Source organism: Chelonoidis abingdonii, chromosome 3 (assembly GCF_003597395.2).
Source record: "Chelonoidis abingdonii isolate Lonesome George chromosome 3, CheloAbing_2.0, whole genome shotgun sequence".
Taxonomy (NCBI): Eukaryota; Metazoa; Chordata; order Testudines; family Testudinidae; genus Chelonoidis; species Chelonoidis abingdonii.
Genome location: NC_133771.1, coordinates 95,318,852 through 95,339,252, shown reverse-complemented (window position 1 = coordinate 95,339,252; position 20,401 = coordinate 95,318,852). Strand labels below are relative to the sequence as shown.

The following is a 20,401-nucleotide window of genomic DNA, read 5'->3' as shown; positions in this document are numbered from 1 at the left end:
GCAAGATTTAGATTTGAGTAGCTGGTGCAAACTACTTGTGAGATTAATAAGCAAGAAAAAAACTGAACATATCCCACTTAAAATGGCCACCAGAAAAATTAAAGCTCTGGAGACAAAATCCATGTGAAATGTAGTCAGTGTAGCCTGTGATAAAGAATGAGGATGAGAAAGATAAAGGATAAAGAATGATAAAGATGAGAAAATGAGCCTGGTACCAAGAATGGTGCATGGGGCTCTAACACTGGGGAAAATTTCAGAGACCTACATAAAAGCACTGAAAAAAATCATGGAGCAGATAACATGTTACCACATTCGTCATGTGTTCCCATCTCTAGGCCATCTACTTGGTATTGGTCTCGTTCATAAGAAAACAAATCAGCATGAGCCTATGAAGTCACTTGGTAGAAGGAAGTGTTAGAAGATCCTCTGAAAATAGGTACTATTGAAATGAGCTGCGGATATCGACTTTGTTTTTAAAATACTTCAGGTATGGTTGGGGAAGAAAAAAAAGTTACCAAATGGTGCCCCTTTTAAAGCTGCATGTAAGATTTTGGCTTTATATATTGTAAACTGGCTTCTAATTTCATATACTGTGTAATGCATAACTAAAGACTTTAACATTATAGAAAAGTATGGTCTCTAGCTGAAATCAGACACGAGTCTTTAATTCTGCTGCTTGAAAGTGTCCTAAATCAGCGTGTTGGTGAAAATTAGTTGGGAGTAGTAAACTCTCTTGACTGTGGAAAGCTTTGGGAGTTGTTAACAACCACCCACCAAAAACAAGCAAGTATATTTGCTTGATGTGGACATCCCATCCCTCTGGTGCTGACTTGATGCTGCAACTCAGTTCTAAGTCTGGGAGTGCTGAGGTGTACCAAAGAGTGTGGGGGTAAAGCTGGCTATAATTTTTGTGAGGCTGTTGTTGTTTTATCAAAAAAAAAAATTCTTTAAAACTAAACTGGAAACTTTATTGGAAAGCTTTAGGATTCTGAAAACTTCTAATATTTCAGCAAAACCAGAAATATCAGGGTTTCCCCCACTTTTACCACTAAATGCACTAGTATGAATTATGTGCAGGACATTTTTGTTTCATTTTTGAGACTGGGGGTTTTTTCTTGCTGTTTGGACTGCTCAAAATCTCCAGCTTTTGAGAAATTAGTGATTTAAAAAACACAAGAAAATTGAAAGTGGGGGGGGAGAACCTATGAATATCACTTATTTTATTGCATTCAGTGGCAAAAATGGTGGTAGGGCAAAACAAAAAGCATTTTGACATCTCTGGGTTTTTTTTTTTTTTTAAAAAAAACCCTGAGGTTTTGGGTTTAGAAAGAAAATGATTTAAAATCTTCAATACCCAGTTTTGGTATGGAGTAGTGACACTGTCACCTTGTAGGATAGGACTGCTATTTAGCATGATTTCAAATATACACGTCTTTCCATTTCTGTCTTAATTCCCTGCTTGGCCTAATAAACTTGTTATCTCATGTAGCAGTCAGTTATTGCAGGAAATGAACCAGTCATGTTGGAAACCAGTTCTTTCTAATTAAAGCAATGTGCCATAGTACGTATCTTCCTCAAAGTGCATTAGCTTGACCCATTTGAAATGGGGATTAACTGACATTATGTAGAGTGTGTCAAATATGAGGTGAGAGCCCATGGAAAGTCAGAACTGAAAATCTTAGCTTTATAAATAGTAGGGAGAAATTAAATGGTCTTTGGCATTGTAGAAAGAAATCTGTAAGTTCTGCCCTTCTTTCTCCTCCAGATAATTTCCCTTTCCCTCAACCGCTTTCCCTGAAACTATACTGAATGTGCTCATTAGCGTGTGTATGTGCAGTAAAAGGAGTTGTGATATATAGATAGATAACTAATATGCATGTAACTTCCTAGTATCTCAGTAGGCCATTACTGGAAAGCATATTTTAAAATTAACACAGTTTTCAGACTTCGTAGGTTTGCCAACCCTCCAGAGTTGTCTTAGAGTCTCCAGGAATTAAAAATTAATCTTTTTAATTAAAGACTATGTCATGTGATGAAACCTCCAGGAATACGTCCAACCAAAATTGGCAACCCTAGCTCTAGGTGATCTGTTAGCCATGCAGTCTGGTTTTAAGTTTGTAGGGATCATCATTTCAGAATTTTTCCGATGAGGTTTTACTGCAGGACAGAATTATCTTTGCAGCTTTTGCACATGGAAGGCAATATGGTCTAATGAATGTGGCATTGGACTGGGAATCAGACCTGGGTTCTATTCCTGGATGTCGCTGACCTGCTCTGTGATATGTACGAAAGTCACTTTATTCCTCTGTGCCTTTGTTTCCCTTTCCATTCTGTCTTGTATAGGCTATAGGTTCTTTGGCGCAGGGAGGTCGCTCAGTATGTGTTTGTGTAGTGCAAAGCACAGTGGAGCCCCAGTATGGCAGTACTATAATACAGATAATTAACAGTGCTTGTCCATGGCAACGTGCAAGTTCTATCCATGGCTACTGCTTGGTTGTGTGGAAGGCACTGACTCCACATAGGAGCAGTGTAACACTACAGTTTTCTGCTTCTGCGTATGGGAGAGACAAAAGTTAGAACTTCTAGGGCTTGTCTAAACAAGAGAATTTACTGCTAGAGGCGTTGGTATAACTCCTTTAGTTTTCCTTTTATGCCTTCTCACCTTGCTCCTCAAGAGGATTGTGCCTTTGCTGCTATTGCAGTGTGTTTAATACTATTAATGTGCAAATACAATATCTAGTTCTGTAACTGACAGTAAGTCTCATAAAACCCTTCTGAGATATTTCAGTGAGTTTCCAAAATCAATTGAATACTGGGTTTGAGGATGGGAGTGTTGGGGGGGTGGGCGGGATGAGGAAGACTCATTAGTTTTTACCCCCATCTTTCATACAAAAATGAAAACCACAGCCACAGTTTTCAAGTAAATTGAATTAAACACAGTTTGGGAGATGGGAGTGTTAGTGAGAGTGGGAGGGGGAAGGAAAAGATGTGACAAAATCAGAGTGGTGTTAAACATGCGCTCACTTTTAAGGTAACTGATTTGGAAGGAGGAGACCAGGGACTAGACTTAACTCCTCCAGTGTTGGACACTCAAATGCAGCTGTACTTTATTGATTGTGATCTTTGTATTCATTGTCACTGCTACATTTACTGACTAAAAGTTTACTTCTCTTGGCACTACAGAGCCACTTCAGCTATGGGAGAACCTAAAAATTAAGTTCCAATCATAAAATCTTAATGCTGATTCATGAGCCAGAAAGAATCCTGGTTGACTTTCACATGGGGGGGTTGAGCATACAAAGAGGGCAGCTAGGTGGGGGAGAAAACTCAAGTTATTAGTAAACTAAGCAGATTTGATCTGGGAGCCCACTGTGAAAATGCTCGAATTCTGTATAAAGAACTATATCTGTGGACTCATAACAGGAGTCTTATTAATTGTAATTGAAGAGAAGTTAGTGTCTGCCCACCCTACCCCTAAACTTCCCAAGGCAGAGGGAGCTAAACATGCAAGGATAAAAATCATAGGAGCAGCCAGTCAAAGAAAAGCACTTTAGCCTGAGGTTATTTAAGTTAACAATAAAGTAAACTCCCCGGAAGGTGTAAGTTTGTTTTTGTTAGATTTTGGTTTCTTTGTTGGATTGCATTCAATATATGTGTACTGTATATGTATTGGGGTGGGATATCTGTTTGCTTACATTGCTTTATTAAATAATCCCCATTTTAGGACACATCCCCAAAGATATTAAGTAGAATTCTGCTCCACTTTGTTATATGATCACATTCTGCTGCTAATAGAAATTAGATGGCTTCTTCAAGAGAAGAGGAACCCCAAACTAGAGGTATACTACCCAATTCCTATACACCACAGTCCACTGAAAAGTCAGTTAGGAAAACTCACTGGATTGAAAGTGTTCTGTTCATTTTCCGCTATTGCCAATTGACTGGATTAAAATCTAATCTGAAGTGTTGAAATCTGACAACACTCCAGCACTGTAGGGGATTAGCCACATTTTAACTAGGGCTTTGCAAACTTTGGCTTTGGTTCATTTTTAATAATTAATCAATCTCTTGACAACTTTAATCACTAACAATATATTGGAGTACCATCAGGGAAAAAGAAACTTGTAGAGAATTTTAAATCTAGGAAGCCAGCTTCTTAAAATCTGAGTCAACCTTTACCTCAGCACTTTAATAACAGCTGTAGGTATACAGAAATGTCAACTTTGAGTCAGATATTTGTATGTTTCTGCATATAGTGAGGATAACATAATTCAGTGTGTTCTTGGTAGTACTGTATGTATACTTAGAAGACTTGCAGGTGATTCCTGTTAGTAGACATTCAATGTGAGGTTGCTTCCTGTCTGTTAGCCCAGGATAACTTCTTATGATACATAATCAGGTTCGTATTTTTTTTTTTTTTTACTGAAGAAAAGTTGTACCAGCTGTTGCTGTCTTAGTGAAATGAGAAACTGAGGCAGCCATGTTTGAGCTGCCCAGGATACAGATGCAGAAAACAGAATAGTAGCCTGCCTGAGTGCAGCGTTTCATAAAATGTACACATGTGATTAGTAAATTACTACAGTGTGTTCTGTGCCCTGGCGTAGCCTCTTCCACTTCTGTCTAAACAGTATCTGAGAAAATGGCAAAACATTAGTTGCTTCATTCTGGTTATGGAAGTAATGTAAAATAGAGTCTAAAATATTAGACGTATTTCCTTAGTGCATCTCAGACAAATACTGTTAAAGACTTTATCACAGAAATACAAAGTATTAAGTAACCATTATGGCTGTCGAGCAATTAAAAAAAATAATCGCCTAATAGAATACCATTTATTTGAATATTTTTCGATGTTTTCTACGCTTTCAAATATACTGACTTCGGTTACAACATAGAATACAAAGTGTACAGTGCTCACTTTATATTTTTATTGCAAATATTTGCTATCAAAACTAAAATAGTATTTTTCAATTCATCTCATACAAGTACCGTAATGCAATCTGTATCATGAAAGTTGAACTTAAAAATGTAGAATTATGTACAAAAATAACAGCATTCATAAGTAAAACAATGTAAAACTTTAGCACCTACAAGTCCTTTCAGTCCTCCTCCTAGTTCAGACAATCACTCAGACAAACAAGTTTGTTTACATTTGCAGGAGATAATGCTGCCCGCTTCTTGTTTACAGTGTCACCTGAAAGTGAGAACGGGCGTTCACATTTATTATGAGTTGCAATTTAAATTAATATATTTGAAAATGTAGAAAAACATCCAAAAACATTTAATAAATTTCAATTGGTATTCTGTTTAACAGTGTGATTAAAACTGATTAATCGTGATTTTTTTTAATTGCAATGAATTTTTTTAGTTAATTGTGATTAATCGTCAACCCTAGTAACTATAAAAACTTCCTTTTCCTAAGGACAAGAAATGACAATTGCACTGCTTTTAGGCAGGCCATCTGTTAATGGGGTATGCCAAATTTCCTACAATTTACAACAATTCCTTTTTGTCTCTGAAACCGCACGCCAGAAGTCAAGATTTCTTGATGCAACTCATCTCGTATTCTTTTGTGGACACACAGGATTACAAGGTTGGGGCCTAGTTTTGGATCCTGGATTGGGTAGTGGATGTATCAAGATGGGGTGCAAGGCATTGTGGGTGATATTATGTTGGGAAGTGTTGATGGTCCTCTCCTTGCTCCTCCCCCAGTTTACTACGCTGTGAGCTCAAGGCAACTGATTTCCTTCCATTCCAGCTAAGTACAACACTGGTAGAGGAGGAAGAGAAATGCTGCAGAGAAAAGAAAAAAGGGATCTTTACTTCACTTCCTCTTCATTCTAGTGTCTAAGGGATTTTTTTGAAACTCTGTTTTTCAGCCTGAGATTAGGAGCCAGCAGATCCACATGTGTGACCTGCCTGGGAGTCTTGCACCACAAGCTGATAAATACTGCTGTCTACTTCCCCATTTTTTTAGACTGTTGTCTTAGATAGCTTTGGTAGCTGGGAAGTTTTGTCACAGTAAACTTTTATTTTTTCATTCAGCTTGTTAATTTTATCTGACATTATTAATTATTGGATTTAATGTTCTTTCTGGCAACTTGATGGCTGTCTTCTGTATCAATTTTTCAGTCAATAACATCCATTAACAACTCTCTTCTTCTCTAATCCAGTGGGGACAACCTTTTCGTGTCTTTTTTTCACAAATCACCTCTTGCATTCATAACTGTGTGGACTACATTGCATTGGAAAACATATGGTTCATTAATGATTTTGGTCTTTCATTCACAATTTTATAACTTCTCAATGTGAACTCTAGCAGTTTTTAAATGGAAAAGTAGTAATTCCTCCACCCACCCACTTGGCAGCTGGCAACAAGATCATGTGATCAAGTCACATTGTCAGACCAGTTTGACAGCAGCTGCTACACACTATAGCAGCCCAAATCCCTTAATTCTTTGTCAACTTCTTTTTTCCCCCAACTTTCCTTTTTTTTTATCCACCTCATGAATTCTTTCCAGTTTCCACTTTGTAGTATTTATTTCCCAGGCAAAGGCTGTCCCACCCCAATCAAGTCACATATAGTATGTTGGTTACCATTTAAAAATCAACAGATCATAGACTTAGAGTATAAGATCAGAAGGGACTATAGATAATCTAATCTGATCTCCTGTATATCACAGTCCATTACATTTCACTTCACCCAGTTACCCTTGTGTTTATGCTACCAACTTGTTTGACTAAATCATAACTTGTGTTTGGCTAAAACATCTCCCAAAATTCTCTACATCAAGGCATGGAGACTCCACCATTGCCATTGGTAGTTTGTTCTAATGGTAAATCACTATGTTAAAAATGTGTGCCCAATTTCCTGTTTGACTTATCTGGCTTCAGCTTCCAGTCTGTGATGCTTGTTATGCCTTTCTCTGCTACACTCGAGGGCTTTTTAGTACCTGGTATTTTCTCCCAGTGAAGGTACTTACACAATACAATCAGTCACCTCTCAACCTCTTTTGACAAGTTAAACAGGCGCTGTAAGGGATTTTTTCCAACCCTTGAATAATTTTATAACTCTTTTTTCTGCACATTCTCCAGTTTTTTCAATACCCTTTTAAAACTATATGTAGTATTTCATTGTCTATCACACCAATGCCATACGCAGAGGTAAAATCATCTTGCTACTTCCTCTGTTTAGCTGTCCAAGGTTCACATTAGGCCATTTTGCCACAGTATCACACTGGGAACTCATGTGGAGTTGCTTGTCCACTATGACCCCATTATCCTTTTCAGAGTCACTGCTTTCCAATATACATTTTCTCACTATGTAGGTGTGACCTTCATTCCCTGTTCCTAGAGGTAGGACCTTGCATTTGATGGTATTAAAATCCATATTATTTAAATTGGGGACAGCTTACCATGTGATCTCGGTTGCTCTGACTGGCTGCTCTGTCTCCATATCATTTATCATTCTGCCAGTTTTTGTCATCCACAAATTTTATCAGGCAGTTTATTTACTTTCAGATCACTGATGAAAATGTTGAATAGTGTAAGGTCTACTGTTGATCCTTTGGAACGCACTAGAAACACCTCCTTTCAATGACTATTCCCTTTTTAAGATCTGTTAGCTAGTCAAATCTTAATTCTTCTAACGTGTGCTCTATTGACCACCACCTTTACTTTTGTTCCAACCCTAAGTAAGACAAACCACATGCAATTTTTTATTTAAAATATGTAACTAAAATAGAACATCATCAGTTGATACTTGCCTTTTTGTGTGTGTGGCTTTTTTGTTTTTTTTTTACTGTATTTATTTTAATTACACTTAACTCCTTGATTATTCTCTGGTACTACTGCCTACTCAGTAAACTTATACATTTGAGTATTCCTGCCATTATGAACAAAATTAACTTTGTCACTGTCAAACTTTAAGGATTTGAACCCTCAAATTTGGCTCCGAACTGTAATACTAACCTCCAAGTGTATAATCCCTTTTCAAGTAATTATCCTCCAATTTGATCAGTGTTCTTTCTGTGCCATCCCCAAAACAGTGAAGAATCTAGTATACGTCCCTATTCAGTTTCATTGACATTATTTGCAACTCAACACTGAACTGTCACTATATTTTTATAGTGCTTTCTAACTCAAACATCTTTTTGTATGAAAAGTCTTGTGAAACATTTTAGAATAGTTTACTTAAATTTGAGAGAAATGTATGCTGGATTTCCTTTATTCCCCACATTGGTTGCCTTACTGAAAAAAGAGCTTAGCATGATAGCGTTATGTTGAAATGATAATTAGCAGTCTTATTTTGCTTTTGATGCTCAGAAAGCATCTGCTTTATTCTAATAAAGGCATTGAAATTAAACTCACTGGCTTATAATTCCTTGGGTCTTTGCGATTTAACGTTGGTTTAATTACAGATTTACATGTGGTCTATTTATGTAAGTTTTCAAAAAGGTTATGTGTATTTATAGTTTTGAGTAATTTAGCTAACAACATAGTATTAAGTGATTTGTTTCTTAGTTTGCCATTTCATTTCTAGAAAGTTCCTCTTTCTTTCCTGATGTATTTGGTGGGTTTGAATGGTTACAATTGTGTGTTTTTCGTGGTACAATTGTATGGTTTATGTAGCTTTCTTGTAATTTTGAGTTCCCATAAATAGTACTTGTGAGTTAACTCAGTATTTCCAACGCCATGTGTTCAAAATTCATGAGTCAGGCCTCAAAACTATGAAACTAAAAATAATGTATGTTAAGTTCTTTGTATTAGCCTTACAGTTTCATATCTGTTCAGGCATTGGGATGTTCACGTTTTCAAACTGTTGATGAAACTTGAGAGCTTAATTTGGCTATTTTTTTAAGAGGGAGAGACTTTAATGTGATCACTGGATTCAATTTGCTGGAGCCGTGAGAATAACACCCAAAATTATGAGACTCTCAATAAAATGGTGAGAGTTGACAACTCTCTCTACTTTCTTCCTTGGTTAAGAATTTTAGGCCAGTCTTCTTGCTCAATACTGTAGAGATACCAATCATGGCTCCATATTTAGGGCTGAGTTAAGCATTTTTATGTTGTATATTTATAAAATATTCTGCATTACCCTCTGTAGCTATTTTTTGGAGATCTCTGCTTTAAACCTTTTGTGTATTAAGAAGAAATCAGTATTTTTCTAATCTAATTTAAAAAAAAGTGTTTTAATGTGTCTAAAATCTGAATGACTTCAGTTCCCATGCTACAGAATGTGGGTGGTACATTGTTCAAAATATAGGGGAGCACTCAGAAAAGGCAGACTTTAATTTTTTTTATCACCACAGCCAGCTTTTCATATAAATACAGGGGAGTCTCTCCATATTGTTTACTCAAGCTGATAGTGAGCCTCTCAGGTCAGGTGACACTTGTGCTAGCGAGGCTTGAGCTAGCACGCTGAAATAGCAGTGTGGGTGGTGATGTACCCGCAGAGACTTGGGCTAGCCACTCCCCTGGGACATGGGTCTATCTACCGAGGCTGGGAGGGTCACTGCTACCTGCTGTTTAGATGTACCTAGGAAAACCGCATCGTTACTACAACTGCTCGCATCAGATAGCAAAACTGTTTTTCTACTCCTCACAGGAAACAGCTGCAGCCATGAATGACTTCAAACCTTGTTCCTCAACAGGGCAGAAGCATCTTTTCTCTTGCTCAAAGCTGGGGATGGGTTAGGTGACACACCCTGGAATGCAGTGCTTAACTCTTTTTAGAGCAGTGGTTTTCAACCTGTGGACCAGGGGGGTCCCTCAGACTAAAATTTCCAAAGGGGTCTGTACCTCCATTCAAAACACGTTTAGGGGGCCACAAATGCAAAGAAGTTGAAACCTACCACTTTAAAGACATTAGCTGTATTACAAGAGGATTAACACAGGTAGAGGTATTGCAATGCAAGCAGGGGAAAAATCCATCGAAATGCACAGAAGGAAATCAAGATACAAACTATTTTTTCCCTGTAAGTGGAGATGAACTATTACAGAATTCACTATAAGCAGGTTTCATAGTACTTGATTATTAAATGTCTTTAGAACCATGACATATGATGTATCCGCTTATCTATGTTTCCTAGTAGAGTTCCTGAGCATGCCCCTTGCTTTTTTGTATGATTTTATTGACTTAGATCATAGTGTATCACTCCTGAACTGCTGTCCTGCAGCTACCACTAATGTACAATGTCTTGCGCTTTGTATCATGCTTTACATTGTAAGGACATTTGTTGGATTTAGATAAGCACAAGTTACTTTATTAAGTTAAAGGGATACTGTCAGCTTGAATTGATGAGACAGGGGGCTCCATGCAAGGATTATGGGAAGAGGAGACGCCCTTCTGGTTTCAAACCTCAGAAACAGCAGCAGTTCTGCTGTACTGTTACTGGTAAACATCCTCTTGCAGGCCCTAGGGCTGAGTGAACATGAGCTCTGAGTGGAGGTCTACGGTAGAGTTATGCTAGTGCCTGACACGGAGTGGGAATTTGCAGTATTATAGCTATGCTGATCTTAGGATATTATAGGGGTGGGTGGGTGAATGTCACAGATGATAAGTTAAGGTATGTTGCAAGAGACCATTCAGGGCGATGTGGAGTAGATTAGCAGCTGGCAATCAACATCACAGTGGAAGTGGGTAAATACACGGTTCTGAGAAATGCACAAAGAAGATAGTTAATTTGTTTTCCTATAACCAGTTACAATAACGTAAGTGTCACAAGTAAGTAGTAATAGAAGAATTAGTGTGTTCTTCAAACAGTGCTCTTAAAACAAATTGTCAGCTCTGTCATTTTGGTACAAGGAGTCAAATTGCTTATCTGTTTCATGAATAAGCAAGAGACCTGAAGCTCTAAATTCTAAAACAGGAAACCAAAACTGCAATTAGTTCTGCAGTTCAGCACAGGCATAGAGTGTTGCTTTGTAGTCTTAGTACAAATCCACGCTGCTGATTTATTTATATGGTGGTAAATATTTCAAAAACAATATGCCAGTGTTAAAGTTACACTGGCAACTAAATAACTAAATTTTTAGACATATGTATTTGTTGACTCAGCAAGATGAATTCACAAGCAAACTAGTGTTCTCCAATGTTAGCCAATACATCTAGGTGCTTCTGCATAGAACACACAATTAGATCACATATGTAAATGAAAATAAATTTAACATATAAATATTAAATGAGTAAATGTGGCTTAAAATAAGTGTGATTATCGACTAAAATTCTTTTTTGCTAAGAAGCAGCATATAAACAGTTGGAGACTAAAATAACATTTTGAGATGTTATCAGTGGAAGTGGAAGTTGAGACTAGAATGCTGCTTTTTTTATTACTGCTATTATCTGTATTACCGTAAGACCTAAGATCCCCAATCGTGGACCAATACCTCATTGCAAAAGGCACTGTACAAAACAGAACAAAAAGATAGTCAAGTTACTTTACTAAGTTAAAGGGACACTGTCTGCTTGAATTTATGAAAAAGGGGCATTGTGCATTATAGAGCTGCTTGGTCAGTCTGTTAACTTTTTTTACATCCTTGCTAACAGTGTCTTCCCTTGGAAATGCTTGTATATTCTGTTTTTGCTCTTAGTTTTCCAGTAAGCATTTTAATAGTTTCCAGTACTGTTTCTCAGGATTTTATGGCCTCTTCTGTTCTGCAAGTACTTTGTTCACTGAGTCTTTCTGATTTGATTTGGTGTGGTATGTATTACTCTTCTCCTGAATTTCTCTCATCTTGGCTCTATCTATAACTTTTAATTACGGTAATCATGTAAAATAATATTCTAAAAGCAGAAGTTCCATAACAGCAGTAATAAATTGCAGCTAGCACTGAACTGCATGCATGTGTGGCAAGCCTGCTGTGATAGCAGAACTGACCTTGTTTCTTGCTTCATGGGTGTTGGGCTCCTGCCAAACTTCTTGCCCATCATAAAATCTTGTGGAGGAGTAGGATTTATGAACACACACTCTGGAGCCGACAGTTGGATCAGTGATACTACAAGTCTTAATTTGTTTAATATTCAAATTAAAAAAAGGGATTTTTATTCTTAGCTTAGGTTTTCTGTTGATCCAAGTTTTTATATAGTGCTCAATCAACGTATCAGTTCCTCCATAGAGTATCTGAGGAGTTTTCCCCATGCCCTTGTGAACAGACACTAAACATATGTGTTTTGCAGGTGAATATGTGGGCTGTCTAGCCTGGCACAAGCTGTGCCATTGTGACATCTTCAGTGTGTTGGCTATGGCTGTGATGGAATTTATTCAGACTGTACACTCCATTTGGAGGAAGCTTGAGACAACCTAAAGCCGATAGCAAGTATCTCTGTTGGCTTCCTGCCCCTGCCTCACCAGCCCCGCACCAGTGTGATTGGTTCATGAATCTTCAGGGAAAAGTCAGTGTAAGATTTTAAACACTGGTGATGTATTTTGTTTTGCAACAAAACAGGATAGATACTTTTTTAAATGGAAAGTTGTGATAAACTGACTTCTTTAAATCCCCAAAATCAAGAGAGAGTTGCAGTCTTCGAGTCACCAGCACTAGTTCTAGAAATAGCATCTAATAAATCTTTTGGTTTTGAATTGGAAAAGAAACTGGTTGACATGCACACTTAATTGAAGACAAAGATGGAAAAAACCTGTATCCATTTGTCTCTGGTATTATACTTAGATTGTGTGGTGGAGACTGTATTTTTGTTCTGTTGTACAGTGCCTAGCACAATGAGGCCTCGTCCATGAGTAGGGCTCCTCGGAACAGTAATACAAATAATGGTAGGTGAGGTCATTTGAGGTCCAGGCAGGGCCAAGTGGGATATAAACAAAATTCACTTAGAGAAAGGATGTTCTTTTGGTTGCAGTAAGTGATTAGAAGACGAGTTCAAGGATCTATTCCTTGTTTTGTCAAGCACTCCTGTGTGACCCTAGAAAATGAGAATAGTATTTTCTAACTCCTGATCTTGTCAAACTTAGTAAATTATCAGTAGTGTTTTAAGATCCTCAGTGGCTGTTTAGTATTATGTACTGAGTGTGCAAGACACGGACTGACTGAATGACAACCCAAAAAAAGACTCTGAAATAAATTTTCAGAACTATAACATTCACTGGTATTACAGTGATGGTAGATCTTATGTACTTTTGTCGGTCTTATACATGGAAAAATATTGTTAAAGCTTGTTACTACTTGAAAGGACATTATCAATTAAATTTTAGTGTGTATAATACAAGTAGGCTGGGCAGAATGTGATTTAAAAAAATTTCAGTGGATAATGTGTTTAAGCATTTTTTTTTTTTAATTTTTGTCAAATTCAAAACTTCACAGTTGTGGGAAATTATGGGGCAGGAGGTGAGACAACTAAATGAAATTAGACACTGAGATTCAAAATTAATTTTATAACCATTAAAACAAAAAATTGTCAACGCATTTAAAAATATACAAAGTAAATATCCTTAAATCAAACTAAGCTCTCAAGCTGCATTTTTTTTATTTTGCCAATCTGTAAATTTCTGCAACCCATAGAAATGTTTTTCATCAGCTTTGTGTTTACAGTGAAAAACATTTGCTGACATGACATTTACGGATGGAAATCTAATCCTTCCAAGCCAAAGTATAAAACACACTTCCTCCCCCCGCCACAATCCAGTAGAAAAGTCAATGAAACATAAACATTCCCCTACAGTATTTGAAACAAAAACATTAATGTTTTGCTCAGGCATGAGAATCAAAATGAACTGACTAGAAACTAGTTGTCTACTTGTTTGTATGTTAATTTATTTTTAACCAGATTTATTTGAAGAAATTACTATTACAGTGTGTGTAATTATATTTCCATGTGTTTTCAGGTAACATTCAAGGAGCAACAATAGTAGATGCCTTGGATACACTGTATATCATGGAAATGAAAGATGAATTCAAGGAAGCCAAGGAATGGGTAGAAAAGAACTTAGATTTCAGTGTGGTAAGTATTGAGGGTTATTTTTATTTTATTAATTGCTAGTGCATAGTGATGATCTGAGAACAGGCCCTGTTGAGCTAGGCACAGTACAAACAGACAAATAATCCCTGCTGCATAAAGTATATAATCTGAATAGGCAAGACGACATAGGAGACAAAGAGGTAACCCAGGGATAGGCAACCTATGGAATGGGTGCCAAAGGTGGCACGCCAACTGGTTTTCAGTGGCAATCACACTGCCCGGTTCCTGGCCACTGGTCCCGGGGGCTCTGCATTTTAATTGAATTTTAAATGAAGCATCTTAAACATTTGAAAAGCCTTATTTACTTTACATACAACAATAGTTAATTATATATTATAGACTTATAGAAAGAGACTTTCTAAGAATGTTAAAATGTATTATTGGCACGTGAAACCTTAAATTACAGTGAATAAATGAAGATTCAGCACACCACTTCTGAACGGTTGCTGACCCCTGATGTAACCTGTAGTCATAATGAACGGAATTATCACAAATGACATGTTAGTGACACAATTTTGGGAGGTGGGGTATTTTTTGAAGGGACTGTCTAAATGGAAGGGAAAGGGACACTGGGCTGTCACTGCTTCTGTGAAGTCAGCTTCTGTTCCTGAAGTAATATACTGGTCAAAGCTACTTCATAGATGTGAAAAAATCAAGTACATTCAAAAAGCGCTTTTTAGTTGACTGACAATACAGTTTTAGGCCAAAATGGTACCCAAAGTTGACTCCTAAATTGAAGTAATCTAACTTTTTTTTTTATTTTTCCAAAAGGGCTGAATACTTGAAGTTCACAATAGTTAGTAGGAGTTGCTACTGGGACCTTTGGCAATCATGGAATATCAGGGTTGGAAGGGACCTCAGGAGGCCATCTAGTCCAACCCCCTGCTCAAAGCAGGACCAATTCCCAACTAAATCGTCCCAGCCAGGGCTTTGTCAAGCCTGACCTTAAAAATCTCTAAGGAAGGAGATTCTACCACCTCCTTAGGTAACCCATTCACCACCCTCCAGTGAAAGTTTTTCCTATATCCAACCTAACCTCCGCCACTGCAACTTGAAACCATTACTCCTTGTTCTGTCATCTGGTACCACTGAGAACAATCTAGATTCATCCTCTTGGAACCCCCTTCAGGTAGTTGAAAGCAGCTATCCAATCCCCCTCATTCTTCTCTTCTGCAGACTAAACAAGCCAGTCCTCAGCATTCCTCATATGTCATGTGTTCCAGCCCCCTAACCAGTTTTGTTGCTTCCATTGGACTCTTTCCAATTTTCCACATCCTGTTTGTAGTATGGGGCCCAAACTGGACAGAGTACTCCAGATGAGGCCTCACCAATGTTGAATGGAGGGGAATGATCACATCCCTCAGTCTGCTGGCAATGCCCCTACTATACAGCCCAAAATGCTGTTAGCCTTCTGGCCACAAGGGCACACTGTTGACTCATATCCAGCTTCTTGTCCACTGTAACCTCTAGGTCCTTTCTGCAGAACTGCTGCTTAGCCATTCGGTCCCTAGTCTGTATCAGTGCATGGGATTCTTTGGTTCTAAGTGCAGGACTCTGCACTTGTCCTTGTTGAACCTCATTAGGGTTCTTTTCGCCCAGTCCTCTAATTTGTCTAGGTCCCTCTGTATCCTATCCCTACCCTTCAGCGTATCTACCACTCCTCCCAGTTTAGTGTCATCTGCAAACTTGCTGAGAGTGCAATTCTTGCCATCCTTCCAATCATTAATGAATATATTGAACAAAACTGGCCCCAGGATCAACCCTTGCAGCACTCCGCTTGATACCGGCTGCCAACTAGATATGGAGCCATTGATCACTACCCGTTGAACCTGATGATATAGCCAGCTTTCTATTCACCTTATAGTCTATTCATCCAGCCCATACTTCTTTAACTTGCCAGCAAGAAATATTGTGAGAGCCCGTATCAAAAGCTGTGCTAAAGTCAAGGAATAACAAATCCACTGCTTTCCCCTCAATCCACAGATCCAGTTGTCTCCTCTTAAAAGGCAATTAGGTTAGTCAGGTATGATTTGCCCTTGGTGAATCCACTATCTCACTATAACTTGTGTATCAACTTTAGAAATTTAAAAACTTTGGTCTGTTTCTATACAGGATGCAAGATGATAATCTACAAATAATTATAGAGAAAGGTATTAACTTTAATTATACACTGCAACTGTCAGTGTAGTTATGCACTTTTATGCATACTGATAAGACAAGTGAGGTTGAGAATCCTGTGACGTGAAACTGACCAAGCTTGGGTTTAAGGGCTCATCTTGATAGAAATGGCACAGACTAGCTGTTGCAAACTAGCTTGCTGTATGGACACTACTCCACTTCTTGGAATTCAGTTCTTCCAAATCACAAGAAGGCACTCTTAGTGCACATTCTGTGAAAATAGGCACCCATAGCATGAACCATTCTTCACCGGTAGGTTTTTTAGAGTGGTGGAGTTTAATGTGAGTTTTTAGTGGCGTTAGAAAACTAAATTTGAATAAACTTACTTGAATAACGCTAACTTTAATTTAGTTAGGTTAGCTCCAAATACCACTTACGGCTCAGCACTTACAGTGAGTGAAAAACAGAACAGGCTCCATTCTTTCAGATGTCTGTGTATCTCTGCTGAAATGTTTTATCATATTATCGTGCAATAGTTAACATTTTATTGCCTTTTCTTCCTTAATGTTTTGTTTGTGTATTAAATTTCTGTGACATTTTTAATAACTGTCTTCTTACCCATGCAAAATATTTATTTTTTTATTATAAGTGCAGTGGTACGGCTACAAAATTAATCTGACAGTTTCAGTTAATTGCTGCAGAGAAAGATGATTGATCAGGTAGCTATTTAAAAAAGTATACTTGAAGTCTTCATTTGAAGTCCTGGACTAACATTCTACAAATTTAGTTTTAGAACTCTGCCATTTCACTTTCCACAGCTATCAAATTTGTCTTCTTTACATACATAACCTGGTAAGCAAGGGTAAAATGAAGAAACATATAGCACTTAAAAATGGCTTTGAGGCAAAACTCTTAATCTCTCTTTGTCTAGTGGCCCCCATCATCAGAGTATGGCAACATAGTTTAGCTAAATTAAATGATGCTTTCTATAAGCTTGTACAGCTAAGGATGTTCATCTGTTTTATTTGGCTAGTTTGAGGTTGTTGTTTTTCGCTGGATAGTCTTACTGTTACCAAATTTATTAACGCAGCCACTTTGAGCTTTGCAAATGTGTGTGAACAATTGTATGAAATTATTGTTTGATTACTAGAGCTGAAAGACTATTAAACCAAATAAGGGTATTTGTCAAATAATAGTTTTTTATTGCTCAGAATACATTCTCAAGCTTCTGAGAAGGCCAGCTGTTGAATTCTCTACAAATTTGGCTCCTATGGTGAATACTGACTTTCTTGGTATACTCAATGGTTTGAGTCCTGTCTATAGTTATGGCATTTCCCATGAGTCTTTTTTAGCTAGACCATCTTCTAGTTTTCACAGTAATATAGCAATCTTCAGTAAAATTACCTCCTTTAAAAACAGGGCTGCTTTTATTCTGAGAATTCATTAAATGGAGAATGGCATCTATGCTGAAGTTTAGTTAAACTAGCAGATGAAAATACATGTTAATATTAGATTTTGTTTCGTAGTTTGCCAAAATAGGCTCAAGTTGGTATACTTTAAATGTCTCACTTAAAAGTGGTTTTCTTTTGTTTAGTTTGAAGATGAATAGAAATAAAGTATTTCGAAAGGTCAGGGGAGATCCTAAGGATACATTTATCATGGGGTGTAATAAAGTGTTCTCCCATCAAAGTCTATTGGAAGGAAAACAAGCATGAAAATAAAGTATTATGAATGGCATGGAAGTTCTGAATGTGCGCATTGGGGATTGAACGGTTATGAGTAAAAAGGGATGTTATACTGACTTCTTATTAGTTGTATAATATCTAGTTTGTCAGTTATGCCACAGGTGTGTAATATTTTTGATTGGTAATATAGCAAACCCTGTAATTTAATTTTAGTAGTTGAAGTATGAACAGGGTTTTATTTACATAATTATTGGTATTTGGTTTAAAATGCGCCAAGCTATTGAAAAATTGTTATCAACAGTCTGTCACCACTGTTATTTTTATAGCAGCCTTAGCCATGTAGGGCATTTTTAGTGAGTGAACTGGATTCAAGACAAAAAGTTTTTGCCCTAGTTTTTTCTAACGAGGGGGCTTTTCCCTGGTAAATCCTTCCCTACTTCCTGAGATCTGTCATGAGCGATTACTCATTCTGACGGAAGAAGAGTGGACAAGGCTCAGCTCTCCTCAGTCATCCCAAAGGGCTATTAAGGGAAACAATATTGTATGGTTTCCCTCAGAGGGCCTGAACGTGTTGTCACTGCAGTTATTGGCTCCTACCAATCTGGTACAGGGTTAATCACAGGCTGTCTTCCACAAAAACACTAATGACTAGTCCTCCTTAGAGTGCTTGTTCATGTCCATTCCAATCAAGTGTGTGCGTGTGCATGGCAGCCAGAAGATTTTTCCCCTAGCATCATCCATCGGGTCAGCCTGGGCACCCCTCGAGTTGCACACCTTGTGTTTAAGGTGCCTCAGGGAGAGTCACCAGAAGGAGTGGTGCCAGATCTGTTGCGATTTTCACCCTAGGACTTTGAAAGACAATGTCTCACATCTTAAAGTCCTCCCTATGGAGGCTGCGCTCCAGCCCCAGTCAGACCCCGGATCGGAAGCACTTCAGGCCGCAACCCCCTCCGTGGTTCTACCAACCACAGAACTGCAGGATGATTCCTGGAGGAGGAACAGGAGCGGCAGGAAAAGACAGCACCTGTCCTCAGGCCAGGGCTCTGGCCAATCCAAGTCATCTTCAGGCCAGAAACAGGCACATGAGGATGGCGCACCACTGCATGGGCTGGATCCAACCTATCTTACTTTCTTGTCCTAACTATCCCCTTTCTGTCTTGTGTGGGCTCATATAACATCGAACAGATGGGTGCCCCACACAGTAGAAAGGGGATACTCTCTCCAATTCTTGGCCCTTCCACCTTCCTTCCCCATCCGTCTTCAGGGACCCTTCTCCTGAGAAACTCCTCATACAGGAGGTGCACTTGCTCCTATAGCTGGGAGCAGTGGAAGTGGTTCCTCGGGAGCCGAAGGGCAAAGGCTTCTATTCTTGGTATTTCCTAATACTGAAAGCCAAAGGTGAGCTCAGGCCTATCCTAGACCTGCGAGAGCTCAACAGATTTAAAGAAGTTCCTCATGGTCTCTTTGGCCTCCATTATCCCTACCCTGGATCCAGGGGACTGGTATGCCAACCTCAGCTTGAAGGATGCATGCTTTCATATAGCAGTCACACCACCCCACAGAAGGTACCTCAAGTTTGTGGTGAGCAACAACCATTACCAATTCAGTCCTCTGCCAGCAGCTCCCCGAGTATTTACCAAGTGTATGGTAGTCGTGGCCACATTCCTACACAGGCATCAGGTACAAGTCAACTTCATAAGAATGAAGTTCAGTGAACCAGGCCTTCTCCTGAATGTGGGGAAATCTACGTTGTCCCCGGTTCAGTGGATAGAATTTATAGGGATGGTACTGGACTCGACACAGGCCAGGCCATACCTCCTGGAGGCAAGGTTCCAGGCCTGGGTGATCTCATTTGAAGTCTTAGGCAGTTCCCCACCACCACAGCAAGGAATTGCCTGAAACTCCTGGGACACATGGCTACTTGCACCTATGTGGTGCAACATGCCAGGCTCAGACTCCAGCTGCTCTAATTGTAGTTAGCCTCAGTGAATCGGCCAGGTTGAGGAAGAGTCATTGGAGCTCCTTTTCTCCCTAGGGACATCACAGCCAGAACTATACTACTCTCTCCTTTCACCTCTGTGATGCAGCTGGAAGCCAGTGAGGAATAGCTGAAGCTGAACAGCAGTGATAACTGCTCTGAGTCCTTCCGGCTTAGAGCAGAGCTGCTCTTGGGGCTATAGGGAAGCAGTGCTCATTTAGGGAAATGGTGCCCCCTAATATCTCTCTTCTTAGTGATAGGCTGTTTTACTTAACAGAGGGGACCTTGAGGGCCATGGTTTATAGTCTCAGAAGCCTCAAGTGGCCTAGCCTTGAGCTGCATGTTGGATGCCACTGATCTAAATGGATAACAAGCAAATGAAGGATGGACAAAGCCAATCTAATAGCCTAATTCTGACAATTAATTTGGCAATTGATCTTTGATTATTAGCAGGTAAGTATGCCCAGTGGTCTGTGATGAGATGTTAGATGGGGTGGGATCTGAGTTACTACAGAGAATTCTTTCCTGGGTGCTGGCTGGTGAGTCTTGGCCACATGCCTCAGGGTTTAACTGATCGCCATATTTGGGGTTGGGAAGGAATTTTCTTCGAGGGCAGATTGGCAGAGGCCCTGTAGGTTTTTCACCTTC

General features: G+C 38.8%; 1 protein-coding gene across 1 annotated transcript in view; it reads left to right on the top strand.

Moving 5' to 3' along the window:
• Positions 1-20,401, top strand: part of MAN1A1 (mannosidase alpha class 1A member 1) — a 210,266-nt gene that overhangs the window by 55,125 nt on the left and 134,740 nt on the right. The window contains exon 3 of the mRNA XM_075063907.1: positions 13,839-13,954. Within this exon, the coding sequence (XP_074920008.1) occupies positions 13,839-13,954 (116 nt within the window). The remainder of the gene's footprint in view (positions 1-13,838; positions 13,955-20,401) is intronic.